Below are 13,310 nucleotides of genomic sequence, written 5' to 3'. Positions count from 1 at the left end.
TAAGCACACATACTCTCTAAAAGTAAGCCCTCATGAGCAAAAAAAACATCTATCTCATAAAAAAATTGAGTAATTTGACTAAGAACAATGATGTATGCTTATTAATAGTAATTCTTACAGATAAACATGCGTTTATTGAGCCAACAAAATTTTTTTGCAAAAATCTGCTTGAGCCATTTTTTACCTATGATGGTACCCTACTTTCATGCAAAAAATCAGAAAAAATTAATGATCCAATTTTTCACAAAGTCTAAAAAACCCGTTTTTTAGCCGTTCTTTGGCCCAAATTTTTTTTTTTCGAAATTCGGGCTCCGTCACATTTTGGCCACCACCATTTTGCACCTTTGTACCAAAAATCAAAAGATTCCTATGATTCAATCCTGAGAAAAGTTGGTAACAGACGAACGAACGGACGAACAAACACAGGTTAATTTATAGGACCTCCACCGGGGTAGGTCCAAAAACTATTATATGAACATAAGGCTTCGATGGCCAAAGTATTAGTTAAAGTTAAAATAAGAGCTTTTTAAGGTTTTCCGGACTCTAAAACAACTGATTTCTTCAGAAAATCGACAAAAATAATGTAAAAATGTCGAAAATAAGAACAATATAAGAATATTTTTAGGCTTAAAAGTCAAAAAGTTAAGAACATCAGGCTTAAAAAGTTTCGGATGTTCTTATAAACAAACGTGTACTATATAAGACCTGATCTTGCGATTTATTTTACAGATCCGTAAGTGCTAAGGTATCTTGTATATTTTACTATTTTCCTGGGAGGCACGAAGACTTCAAAAATTGTTCTTTTTAAGTTGGAGTCTGTAATCAAAGGTATTATCAATCGAGAAGGTGCTGCTCTTCTTCAAAGAAAAACTGGTCTACTAAAACATCTTGGTTTATGCACCGTTTTGAGGGAACGACAAGAACGAAAACAGGACACATGTCGAAACATGCGAACACTCACATCGTTCAGCCGTCTGTCTGTGAATTCAATATTTACAATAACTTGGCTGGCAAACAATTCAAGTACAAACAAACATCACGAGTCTAATAACATTTCAACAATCAATTCAAGTTTGACCGGTTTGAATACACGCTTTTTTTATTATAAGAATACACTTTATAAGAATGTCTATGATGAAAATGGCCAAAAAATTAAGAATATACTAAGAATATTACCATCATGGAATTTAGCAACTGGACCTAAGAATGCCATTTTTAATGCATTTTAACCTGTAGATGACCAATTTCGATTTTAACCTAAGAATACCGTAAGAATATTTTTGGATGATTTTCGCCAAAAAGTTCAGAATATCCATGATGAAATGAAAATACACCATTCTTATAAAAAAAAGCGTGTACTTTAACATATTGATACATTCCAAATCTCACTCTTGTGTACTAAAGGATGAACTCTTGCTTGCTAGATGGTATCGAAATAAGAAGTTGGTTAAAACCATAGTCCCATTCATTTTTAGTAATAACATCTTGTGTTCATATTTGGCATTAGCAAATCCAGATAAGCATAAAGAATAATCAACAAATTTCGTACCTCTTATTTGACTGATGAAATCTAGACGAGTTTTTCAACCGACTTTTGAGTGAACCACCCTATCATCCGTAAATATGGTAAAAAGAATATTCTCAAACGATAAGTAAATGCTGTATGCTACAACGGTATATCTGCATTGCTCCTGCTTTAGCCTTTTTTTATTTACTTTGAAGTTCCATTGCACACAATTGACGGCTAAGTAAACACGTATTTATCGCAATAATCTCTAAAATACTTGACAATGCAGCGCAGACTGAAATTTTTAGCCTATTATGTTTTAGAGATCTATATTATTAATGTTTGATAGAAGTTAAGTTTGAGTCTCACAGCCCCGGTGGAACTTTTTCTCAGTGGGGATAAAAATTCCTATTGAAATCCCAATGGAATGGGGATAGAAATTCCTTTGTTCCAAAATTAAAAAAAAATTCAGTGGCAATGGTTTTGAAGTGCAATTTTTAAACATTGAATTTCGAATGGGGATGAAATGAAAGCTAATTTGAAAGTGGGGCTGAAATTCTAAGGCATTTTCCCTGCGGGACGAAATTTTTGTCAATCTTTCTAGTGGGGTCGGGTTTTTAAAATCGGTAATTAAATGGCGGGTCCCCAGATGTTTTAGTTGAAGACATGAGTAAGTAGGACCATCACATGATTAGATTGGTGACGAAAGACGGATTAGAACCAAATCTTGGTTTATTTGTGTTTGCAACTACTCAAGTTTAAGGAGATAACATTCTTCACAGCTGAAAAACCTCCAAGAGGTGGAGAAATAAACAAATCAATCTCTTGATATCATTATTACTGACAACAAGACCTCTTTATCCAGGCCTTAAGATGTATCCCCTAATTGCAAAACTTATTAACGTTTAAGCTGGACTCAGACTAAACTTGAGATTTAATTTAATTCAAAATTGGACCTAAGTAGACTACTTTCAAAATTTGACAACAGTCGCACCAAAGAAGAAACTTCACAATGTTGTTTTTCTTGGAAACAATTTTTACATTTTCGGCCCTTCTTTACGTCCAGGGTAAGTACATTGTCATTTCTTTTAGTTATTGAACTACTTTCACAACATGGTTCAGATCATTTGGTACCGACCCAACAAAGCTCGCCAGGTGTGATCATCAAAGAAAACATCAAAACACCACTGTGTCACAGACCCGCTGGGACCCCAGCCACACTGGAAAATTTGGCTAAAATTTCAACCCCACTGGGAAATTGACTTTAAATTGCACTCCAAAACCATCCCCCACTGTATATTTCAAGCTTGGAACAATAGAATTTCTAACCCCCATTGGGATTTCGATAGAAAATATTTATCCTCGCTCTGGGAGTGGATAAGTTTCACCGGAGTTGTGAGACAGGGGTCTATCAAAGGATCGAGCAAATGTGATCAGCAGCCTCATCTTAAATGAGAGACATGCATTATTGCATGGGATAGCCTACATTTTACATCAATTTCGATATGACTTTAAGGAGCGCTGGCCAAGTCTTGAACCAAGGGTTCGCGGTTCGAATCCCCACTCCTTCCAATAATCCCTTCAGTTCATAGATGACCGAGCTGGTTGACCGTAGACCCCGTGAAAATAACCGAAAGACTGTCTAAAAGTCTTAGATTATCGGACTATATTCGTAAACACGTTAATTAGCAAGTATAAACATTGCAAAGTATACCAAAAGATGATCCACTGTGATCAGTAGCTTCATCTTGCATGAAAGGTATGCACTATTGCATGAAAACTTTACAACGATATCGATTGGACTTCCGTCGACCCGTTAATTAGAGAAGACTCGATAAGATACAAGTAATTACTTTATTACTAATTATATAGGATACTCGAAGCCGTTAAATACACATGCTTCAAATCATGACTTCTTCACTGGAAACGAGGAGGAAATCCAAATATTTTCATTCATTTACTCGTTGTTTTACTTGCCTGTAAACAGGTCCAATATCGATGGATATTTCAAAGTTCACTGTACTAAGCTACTTCATACGTGAGATAGCTATTTTAAAAGTTTTTCAGCTTTTTTCATTTCTTGATAAATGCATTTCTTTGATTGCATTACGTACAAAAAAGAATGACTGCTTACCTATGTACCACTTCTCTTTTCTTGATCATCATTCGACGTGACTCGTCATTGAATTTATCCTTTTTCAAAATTTGGAACCTGAAAATCAACGAAATAAGTGAGTTCATCTAGACCTTATAGACCAGCTCCTAAAGTCCTAAATTATAATACGATTATCTTGTTGCTTAACATCTCTAGTTTATGGAATGGAAAGGTAAGTAGCGTTTTAAGGGGGCTTTTAGTCTCTAGACCTTACATTAGCACGTGTTTTATAGGATACTTGATAACCAAGATCGCCAAGTTTCGAGTATAGTGGACTCTACTTATTCGAACTGTTATCAATCGATCTTTCTATAATTCGAACTAATTCTCAGTTCAAGGGAAACCCTCGTAAAATACTTTCTTTAATTTGAATATTTCTCTAATTCGAACAAATTCGACTTATTCCCGTTCGACTTCGAATTAGCGAGAGTTCCCTGCGTATTATCAGAGGAATGTAAAGAGATGGAAAAACAGCTTCTTGAAAACAATGGAAAAACGTTTGTTTCGAGTAAATAGGTTTCTTTTGTTGTCGCTATAAAAAATCTGCATAGTTAGCGTGTTGTAACAAAATTCTTTCGTTTCAAGCCTGATTATGCGCAAACTTTTAGGACTTATATTTTGGGTATACCTCTCCTATACGAAAAGGTACCTATATCTTCTTGCTCAGAATTTCCTAGCGATTTTACTGATATAACCGCATCATGACCGCACCATAATATGGAAAGCTAGAGCTCGAGAAAATTATAACTTCATCTTGATTTTACTTGACTTTTGACAGTTTTACAAGAACCAATTTAAAGTCTGTTCACGATAAGTGTGCACTCTTTTTTCATTTACCTATAACTTTTGAAGGAATTCTTCAATCTTTATAAATTTGGTATCATTGGAAAGATATTAGTAAGCGGAACAATTTGAAATAAAAAAGTCTTTAAAAAAATCCTAAAAACGAAGATGAAAATGAAGAAGAAAAAAATGAAGATCTTGTAGAGAAGTGCTATAACTTTCATTTTCACTGGAGAGATTCTTTGATCTTAGGAGATCATCACTGTGAAGAAATTTCACTAAAATATTTATTCAATATAAAGTTATGATACAAAGTTAATAAGTGATTGACCCCAAAAAACAGCAGAAAACAGCAGAAAACAGCGTTTTTAGACGTCAATCAGCTTATAACTTTGCTTGATATCTTTTATGACTGAATGATTATTTTTGAGAAATTTTTTCACAGTGATGATGTTCCATAATCAAGGATTCACTTCAGTGAAAATGATAGCTATAGCACCTTTCTACAAGATCTTCATTTTTTTCTTCTTCATTTTCATCTTCATTTTTAGAATTTGTTTAAAGACTTTTTTATTTCAAATTGTTCCGCTTACTAATATCTTTCCAATGATACCAAATTTATAAAGATTGAAGAATTCCTTCAAAAGTTATAGGTAAAAGAAAAAAGAGTGCACACTTATCGTGAACAGACTTTAATATCATTGCGTTAAGAATCTCTTTTGCTATACATTGGTAAAAATATTGCTCCTTATTCTTAAAAATTGAACTAGTCGGCAAAAAAGGAAAAACAAATTTTCATTTTTATCGTCAAATCATGTAGAAACCGTCCGATTTGTATGGCGAAGACTTTCATTTAATGACCTAATCAACGTTTTTACAACAGAATTTTCAATAGAAGTGATCGTTGAACTTTGAGTAATCAGAAAAGCTGTTTTTCCATCTTTTTTACATTCTTCTGGTATTATTAGCTTTTTTATGCTTGCTAAAAGTGCCAGATAATTATTAGGCCTCCATCAGTAACGTACATATATCCTGAAATACATGGGTCGAGATTGGTTTTCATTCTTCAAATCATGCATTTTTTTTAAGCCTCTCTCTCTAGTTAGTTGATCGAAATTCATGATATGCACCCTTGCAATGTCTTCATCAAGGACGCAACAACTGATTGGATGTAAGTGACGTAAAATCAGCCAAGACGTCAATTTCAACCAATCAGCTGTTGGGTCCGTGGAAGACATTGCAATGGTGCATATCATGAATAGGGAATCCAGATATTTTGTGATTTCGATAAATTCTCTCATTAGCCGATGAGCTTAAGATCAATAACGTATCAGGGAACACCCGTGCTGAAAATCATGGGTTTTTTTGCGGCGAATGTAGACATTCTAGACAAGAGTTGAACTTGCATTTCGCTTTTTAATAAAGCTCTTCTTTGATTACATTTGACAAAAAAAATGTAAATATTTCCTCACCTGAATACAACGCATTTCCCTTTCCAACGACCATTCGATAATTGGATGTAATCAACTATTCGACGTGAGTCTTTACATTAATTTTTGATTCAAAATTAGGAAACCTGAATTTTTTGAAAAAGTGAATTGCATGTAGATCTTCTGGTGGATCTAAATTAAATAGAATGGGATCCCCTTCCAAAGACCCCGAGAATCAATTATATTAAGCGGAATAATTTTGGCGGGAACTAGAATAGGAAAAATTCAATTCATTCATCAGTATTTTGTTTTTTGGTTCCCATTCCCCTAAATTAACACACCTAAGGTATTCACAAGATTAATTGAATGTCTTTCTTGAACTTCGACCAATCAATAAAGGAAGCTTAGAGAAATATCAATTCAGATTCAATCATTGCAGTCTCAATTCTGCAGCCCGTCAATAGTTTTCTTCAATACAATCAATCACTTCTGGCGCCTTGAGTCACTAAATGACAAAATGTTTTAAAGCCTCTCTCTCTCATTGCGCATTCATTCTGTTTGTAACCAAGCAACAAGATACGACACAGGTTCAGCCCAAACGGCCTTTGCTTAATACTTAGTCTATGCTTTGGGTAAGTAGAGAAATCCAGGAAAAGGAGCACCCCCACCCTAACTTCGGGTAGACAGCTAATAAATAGGGAGTCACCCTTGCGGTTGAAAAACTTTCTTACTTACTTACTTACTTACTGCTCGTAAACAGAAAATATCCTTGCTGTTTAGATTCGGAAGCCGTCTTATCATGTGGTGACCCTGGTCCAATCTACAATGGTACAATCATAGGAAAAGCGAATTTCAATAATGGTGGAATCATTCGTTACAAATGCAATAAATGTTTTGATAGAAAGGGACCAAGCACTTTAATGTGTTCCAGATGGGGACATTGGTCTGGAGATGTGCCTAAGTGTCTTCGTAAGTTAGTTTAAAACAAAGATATTTGCATGTTTCTGGTGGATTAAGAATGGATCATGGGAAATCTTTCAGTGATTAGGTTTCCTTCCATATTTACCTTAAAGTAAAAGATTTTTGCGGTAAATAATTTGTTAGATGGCCGAAAAAGAGGAAGTTCAATTTGGTCGTTGCTGAATACTTTATTACATAAGCTGTTGAGTCCTAAAATAGCCAAAAATTTGGGAAATTCATATAATGATTTAAATTTGGCGGATAGGGGAAAGGTAAATTTTGTCAGGAACTTTATAGGAATTCCATAAGAAAGTGCACAAATCATTCAAAAATAACCAGAATTCGATGGAGGTATTTTAGAATCCTGTAAAAAAGTGCAAAGGGATTTAAAAAAGTATTTTCAATTCGGGGAGGTTGCATCACAACCTCCTTAATAGGAGAGATTTCTGAAAAAGCCCATTGCAAAATTTATTATGTTTTACAATAACATTCTAAATATATTAAACTAAAATTATCTCAGGCAAAACATTTAAGAACTTATACAGTACTTAAAACAAACAGCTTTGTAAATATTTAGCGACAGTTTACAAACAAAAAATTTCGTGCGTCATTCACACGCGAATTTATTTTCTTGCAAAACACGAAACAATCACAACACATAAAGTTTCGCAAGGAAAACGAATCGTCCCAGAGAACATTGATTTGTCATAAAGTTTTTATAGACTATTGAGTCACGATAGCCTAGAAATCTAAGCTCGTTTGATTTGGTCGATAAGATAAATCTGATGGTTCATCCCGGGGCAAACTTCAAAATCTGCGATTATGAAAATGCTGTATTTTGTATTGAATCTATCTGTAGACACATTTTTTGTCCTTCCTAGGACTCATCAATGGGAGAATAAACTTCTGCTGTGCAGAGTGCGCAAAACACTAATTCTTTGCCCTTTAGTCCTGGGAAAGCAATATACATGTTTTTTTATAAGAACAAACTATATAAGAACATAAGGCTTCGATAGCCAAAATGTTAAGAGCAAGTTAAGAACATCTTAAGGCTTTGTGGACTCAAAAACACCATATTTCTTAAGAAAATGGTCAAAAATACCAACACAATGGTCAAAATAAGAACATGATAAGAACAAAATTTTTAGACTTGAAACTGAAAAAGTTAAGAACATTCGAAGGCCTCAAAAAATTTGGATGCTCTTATAAAATCTCTCAATCTCATTTATCCCATCAGCTAAGGAATGCCCACCATTGGTTGTCAGCAACAGCGAAAAAACTTTGACTGGTAAGAGGTATGGGTTCGAGTATCAGTTCACGTGTGAATCAGGGACGGTTTTGATTGGTCGAGCGATAACACGATGCATGTGCAATGGCAGGTGGTCTTCCAAACCTCCCGTATGTCGTGGTAAGACACACTTGTAGTGTGGTATTGTTTGTAGGAAAAGAATACATTCTGACTGAACCTTTGCACCTTTTGAGCCTTCCCTATTAGTATTTTTAGAAACAGAAAAATCCCTAATTTCCCATTCACTAAATTTGTATATCCTACGTAGGATGATAATCAGCTCTACTGTATATTACAATTACGCAAATGCATGAACAGAAAAAAAAAGAAAAAGGCGGTCAATTTCTGACACCCACCTTGGAAAATGACTTATATAGAACTGCTTCAAGAGAAACTTCAGTTGCGTACATTAATAACATATAAAACCTCAATAAACAATCGTCTTTTGATAGTTCCCATGGCAACAGTACCACCAACCACTCAACCACCAATACACGAAGGATACTGTCCACCACCCGAACCATTACATAATGGAATTATTCAAGCTGTTCGGTTCGGTATAGAAGAAAAATACCAGGTATGTGTTGTTGAAAGGAGATCGTCGGATGGTTACTTGAGAACTCTAGCCTGAATTTACAATATTCAGTAGCATAGATATCTTTTATAGAACACCGTTTGAGAACACCGTTTGAGAACACCGTTTGAGTACCTCATTGGCCCTTTTTACGCCCTAACTTAACGTCGGCCCCTTTTACGCCGGCCCTTATTACGCCACGAGCCAAAAAATAACGCCCAAAAGGGCCGATAAGGTAGTAGAGCTAAAATTGCTTAAAGATTCTCTCTGAAAACCAAAAAAATAGTTCGGGTTACAAGTAGTATGTTAAAAGTCAGTTATACCTTGCAAAGGTTTCGACATAACCATGAGTCTGTTCAAATCGGACAAGCTTATGTAAAGAGAACTCATTCATTGACCAGAAGACATGACGGACAACGCTCAACAGCCAATCATTGATTTTTAAGAAACGATGACCGAATGATCAAGGTATAAAGTGCCTCAACAAGACTCTAATCAGAGGTTCACGGTTCTGTTCAGCTCATAGATAGACGAGGTGACTGGTCGTAGACCCCGTGAAAACAATTAAAAGACTGTCTGAAAGTCTTAGATTATCGAACTATCCACGTTATATATAATAATAATAACAATAATAACAATAATGATATATTTCTGGCATTTCCAAAATTTACATTTGGCTCTTCACCTGAAAATTCTGTATATAATATATGTGCAATGTCTAGAAAAAAAAAATTGAAAAATAACCTGGTAGTATACTGAAGAAAAATTGGGGCCGTATGCGGACAAACAGATAGGGACGAAGCGGTGGGCTAGTATGATGAATAAAATGATTAGGATTAAGAAGTATGAGGGGTAAAATGTGAATAGTGATAGAGCTAGACTCCCGGGGGGGGGGTACTAGGGCAAGATGGGTAACGGGGATGCTCCGCTGGTCAGGGTACCTTTTTTTTTATATCGACTCTAAAGTATATTTCTTATTCAACATTCAGGTTGGGGATCGAGTGTACTTTTTGTGTAACATCAGATACCGGTTGATCGGACCAACTTACCGGGAATGTGGATGGCATGGGAAATGGGACCATGACAATCCTTTTTGTCAAAGTAAGTTTCAGGTCCATAATAAAACTCGAAAAAAAATAAACTTGGTTGATACTGTTTGACAGCCATTGAAAAAATTACAAAAAGCATCATAAATAACTGTACATTCTGGTTGATTGATGTTGAGTGGCTCATTTAGATTGTTTGGGATAAATATCGAGTCGAATCAGTTCTAATATTAGTTCTACCTCTGCATATTAGAGAAATTCTCATTCGTACTGAAGCACACAAAGATTACACTCAATGATTCTACTTTCTTCCGGATTTCTACACAACTCCTTGGGAATGAAGGAACCGAGCCATTGGGGGTACTAGGTTCGATATGAGTGGTGTGTCTGAGCCGAAAACCGGCCATCCCATGTAACACTTATATAGGTTTTTCATGTTTTAAGTTACGTTACTCAGTCATTGTGGAAGCCAAACGTTCGAATAGCGGGAATTACGTAACTTAAGAACCTTGGACCAAGGTATATCCATCATCATTGGTCTTGGTTTTTGAAAGAAGCCATTGTTGTATTAAAAATCAACGTCAACTGGCGTTTCATCATCAAAATTATTGAAGGAAAAATAGATCTAGCGTTCCCGATGCATTTACACCGCTATTGAATAGTGGTATTATTTGGAACTACTTTCAAAAAAGATTTTGCTTGGCCAGGATTGAGAAACTTGGTCCAGGGTATATAAAGTCAGTGGAGAAACCTCTATTTTTGATATGCACCATTGCTATGTCTTTTACGGATCCAACAGCTGATTGGTTGAAAGTGACGTCCGGGACTGATTTTACGTCACTTACAATCAATCTACTATTGGGTCCGTGATGTAATGCTAGAAGACATTGCAATAGTCCTTCCTCTCCTTCTTCCACCAAAAAGAAAAGAAGGATGAAGACACGGAGCCAGACAACGTTGCTTCCGTTTTCAACTTAGTCGAATATTGTTCCCGACTCTTTCCACCAATCAATGGTGAGGTGATGGGATCGAATCAAGTTGGAAGTTTCATGGAGTTTCGATGTCATGATGGATACACAATGGTTGGAGCTAACAAGACATTATGTTTGAGGAATGGACAATGGTCTAAAATAACACCAAAGTGTAAACGTGAGTGCTTCATAAATTTCCCATAATGCACTTACACTTTTGAGATGAACTGCCTCATTTTTTTATCTAATGCAATAACTGAAAGCAAAAATGATATCAGTATTTTGATGCAAATTATATAAGCTACTCTTGTGTGCTTAATTGTAGGTGGGGTTATTTTGAAATTTTTGGAAAAAAATCACCCCATATCAATTTATAATGATCCCCCGGGGGGATTTTATTACCTTTATGCTACGAAGTGCCAAAATTGGCCAGAAACCTTCATTTTCCGAGGGATTTTTAGTAAAATCAGATCAATAGCACTTAATAACCCCCCCCCTTTTATCTGGAGTACCCACCCCCTGCTTATTCCACCCACCCCTACAATTAAGCACGCAAGTTACTTGATAATTCACTTTAAGTTTATCTCTGTTTTAGCGGCGTGTTCCGTTCACGAGTGTCCATCCAATAAAAAATGTGTCTTGGATGCAATAACACAACGCCCAACATGTGAATGTAATCTCAAAAACAAATGTCCCAACTACCGCAGTGCTGTGTGCGCGGACGACGGACGGACATATCGAAACGAATGTCGGATGAAATTGGCAGCATGTACGATGAATAAAGATTTGAAAATACTACATGATGGACCTTGTGAACCAAGTAAGAATGTATTTAAAACGTTTGGAAACGTCCAAAAAACTGAAAGAATTAAGAACATCTGAAGGCTTATTCAAAAATTTTGGATGTTCTTATAAAAAAACGTTCATCTATTGGTCACTACACCACTATAAGTTAACAATGCCAGAGTTGACCATATTCTTATCACATTTCAGTACCTTCATGTCACATCCAGCCCAACAAGCAGTGTACAAAACAACTAAAGAAACCTATATACCGTTACAATGCAGAGAAAGGGGAATGTGAAGAAACTACGCAAGCAACTTGCCATAAAACAGGTTTCAATGGTTATTGGAAGAAACAAGATTGTGAATATTATTGCGGGAAAAGTAAGAACCTTCAGGGAAGTCTGCCTTTTCAAGCGAAGAAATTTTCTTCAAACACCCCCTTCTCACAGAACCGGTAGGATTTTTTTCAACCAGTTAGGATGATAATAACGGGCTGAAACTTGATGGGGATTGATATTCCCATATTTTTTATGACTGGGGATTTCAATTCTTTTGTTCACAAGTCAGAGAACTCAGCGGTGATGGGAAAATAGCATGATATTTTACAGTGAAAATTGGTTTTAATTGATTATTTTCAGTGGAGACAAAATTGGAGGATAATTTTCACCGGGGACGATATTTTGGCCATTTTTTTCAGTGTCCCAAAGGGTCCTAGTGAGCTGGGTCTGAGAGAAGAGGGTGTTATCAAGGACTTTTACACTTTTAATTTGTCAAATTTCGTGTAATTTGTAGTATGTATTTGTAGAATTTTAATCAAAGTGGGAACAAATTTAATTAAAGACGTAAATATATACCGTTGGAAATTTTATGTAGATTAAGATAACAAATGCAGTGACCGTAGCATAAGGAAAGAGCGTTGTACTACAGTGATCAAGATGGATCATACAATATACTTGATAAATGGTACTTGATACCTTTCTAGTTAGGTGAACAGCTATAGAAAAAGGGAACCTTAACGTCCTCCTCCCATCACACTGTAGTCAAAACCTTACTAACTAGTTTGTTATTTTCTTGCTTCCTTTAAGCTGGTGTTTGCACTTTGGACAAAGACAAAGGACCTTGTAGAAACGCTCGACCAATGATGAGGTGGTACTATGTCCCCAAATTCAAAACCTGTAGAAGGTTTATTTACTTTGGTTGCTATGGTAATGCAAACAACTTTGCAACTGGTCACGAATGTTTTACTTTTTGCACCGATAACCAGGTCAAAAAGAAGAGAAAATCGCTGGCGTGAGGTGCATATGAAGAGCAATTTTAAAACCCTGTCCGAAACTTTCTACCCTTGAACCTGGTATGTTAAAGTGAAAGTGAAATTTTGTATATATTTTGAAATAGTTTGTGAATATTATTTTAAAATACCTTTTTTGAGTGCATGTAACGATTTGAACAGTATTTTTAAAACGAGAAGTATTTAATGTCTGTATAGCCGATTGGATTTAAAATGAAGATAAAATCAAACGCAAATACCCTCTGTAATAAAATGAGTTCACCAAATAAAATCAAAAATCTCAGTTGGACGGAATTCCGTTTTCAGACGGAAAAGTTCCAACACGTGGCATAGGTCCTTTTTGATTTTGAAGACACCCCCCCCCAAAAAAAAAATCACAAATTTTCAGGGCTTACAATTTTGCCTAAAAACGCAAAAAATCGCAAATTACACAAAAACTGCGGGTCTTCAAACTTGGTAACATTCAAATTTGGAATCAGCACCCTCAAATTGAGTAAGAAACATATCAAAAAGTTGGTCACA

The 13,310-nt window shown here is 35.6% G+C and overlaps 1 protein-coding gene and 1 long non-coding RNA gene across 3 annotated transcripts in view; one reads left to right on the top strand and one right to left on the bottom strand.

Annotated features, from left to right (window-relative positions):
• The first annotated feature begins 2,416 nt into the window (after positions 1-2,416).
• On the top strand, positions 2,417-13,031 carry LOC136801039 (beta-2-glycoprotein 1-like). 2 transcript variants are annotated; one of them, XM_067057669.1, is made up of 9 exons: positions 2,417-2,574; positions 6,656-6,844; positions 8,073-8,243; positions 8,576-8,700; positions 9,687-9,798; positions 10,722-10,892; positions 11,310-11,534; positions 11,708-11,881; positions 12,586-13,031. In XM_067057669.1, exons 1-9 carry the CDS (start codon positions 2,520-2,522, stop codon positions 12,792-12,794), a joined length of 1,431 nt encoding a protein of 476 aa, XP_066913770.1. In that variant the 5' UTR covers positions 2,417-2,519; the 3' UTR covers positions 12,795-13,031. The 2 variants fall into 2 exon arrangements, with proteins under 2 accessions (XP_066913770.1, XP_066913769.1); XM_067057668.1 differs by having other exon boundaries at positions 10,668-10,892; positions 12,586-12,844.
• LOC136801040 (uncharacterized) overlaps positions 6,646-13,310 on the bottom strand; it is a 36,627-nt gene continuing 29,962 nt past the window's right edge. Inside the window, exon 5 of the long non-coding RNA XR_010845793.1 lies at positions 6,646-6,695. This is a non-coding gene — a long non-coding RNA (uncharacterized lncRNA). The remainder of the gene's footprint in view (positions 6,696-13,310) is intronic.

This window comes from Clytia hemisphaerica, unplaced genomic scaffold, assembly GCF_902728285.1.
Source record: "Clytia hemisphaerica strain Z4C2 unplaced genomic scaffold, Clytia hemisphaerica genome assembly, whole genome shotgun sequence".
Lineage (NCBI taxonomy): Eukaryota > Metazoa > Cnidaria > Hydrozoa > Leptothecata > Clytiidae > Clytia > Clytia hemisphaerica.
Note: the sequence above shows the minus strand (reverse complement) of the source record. Positions and strands in the feature narration are given on the sequence as shown.

Coding starts and splice junctions, on each gene's coding strand:
- LOC136801039 (XM_067057668.1), top strand. CDS start 2,520: ATGTTGTTTTTCTTGGAAACAATTTTTACATTTTCGGCCCTTCTTTAC. Junction 8,701..9,686: donor GTATAGAAGAAAAATACCAG/GTATGTGTTGTT, acceptor TTCAACATTCAG/GTTGGGGATCGAGTGTACTT. Junction 10,893..11,309: donor AATAACACCAAAGTGTAAAC/GTGAGTGCTTCA, acceptor TCTCTGTTTTAG/CGGCGTGTTCCGTTCACGAG.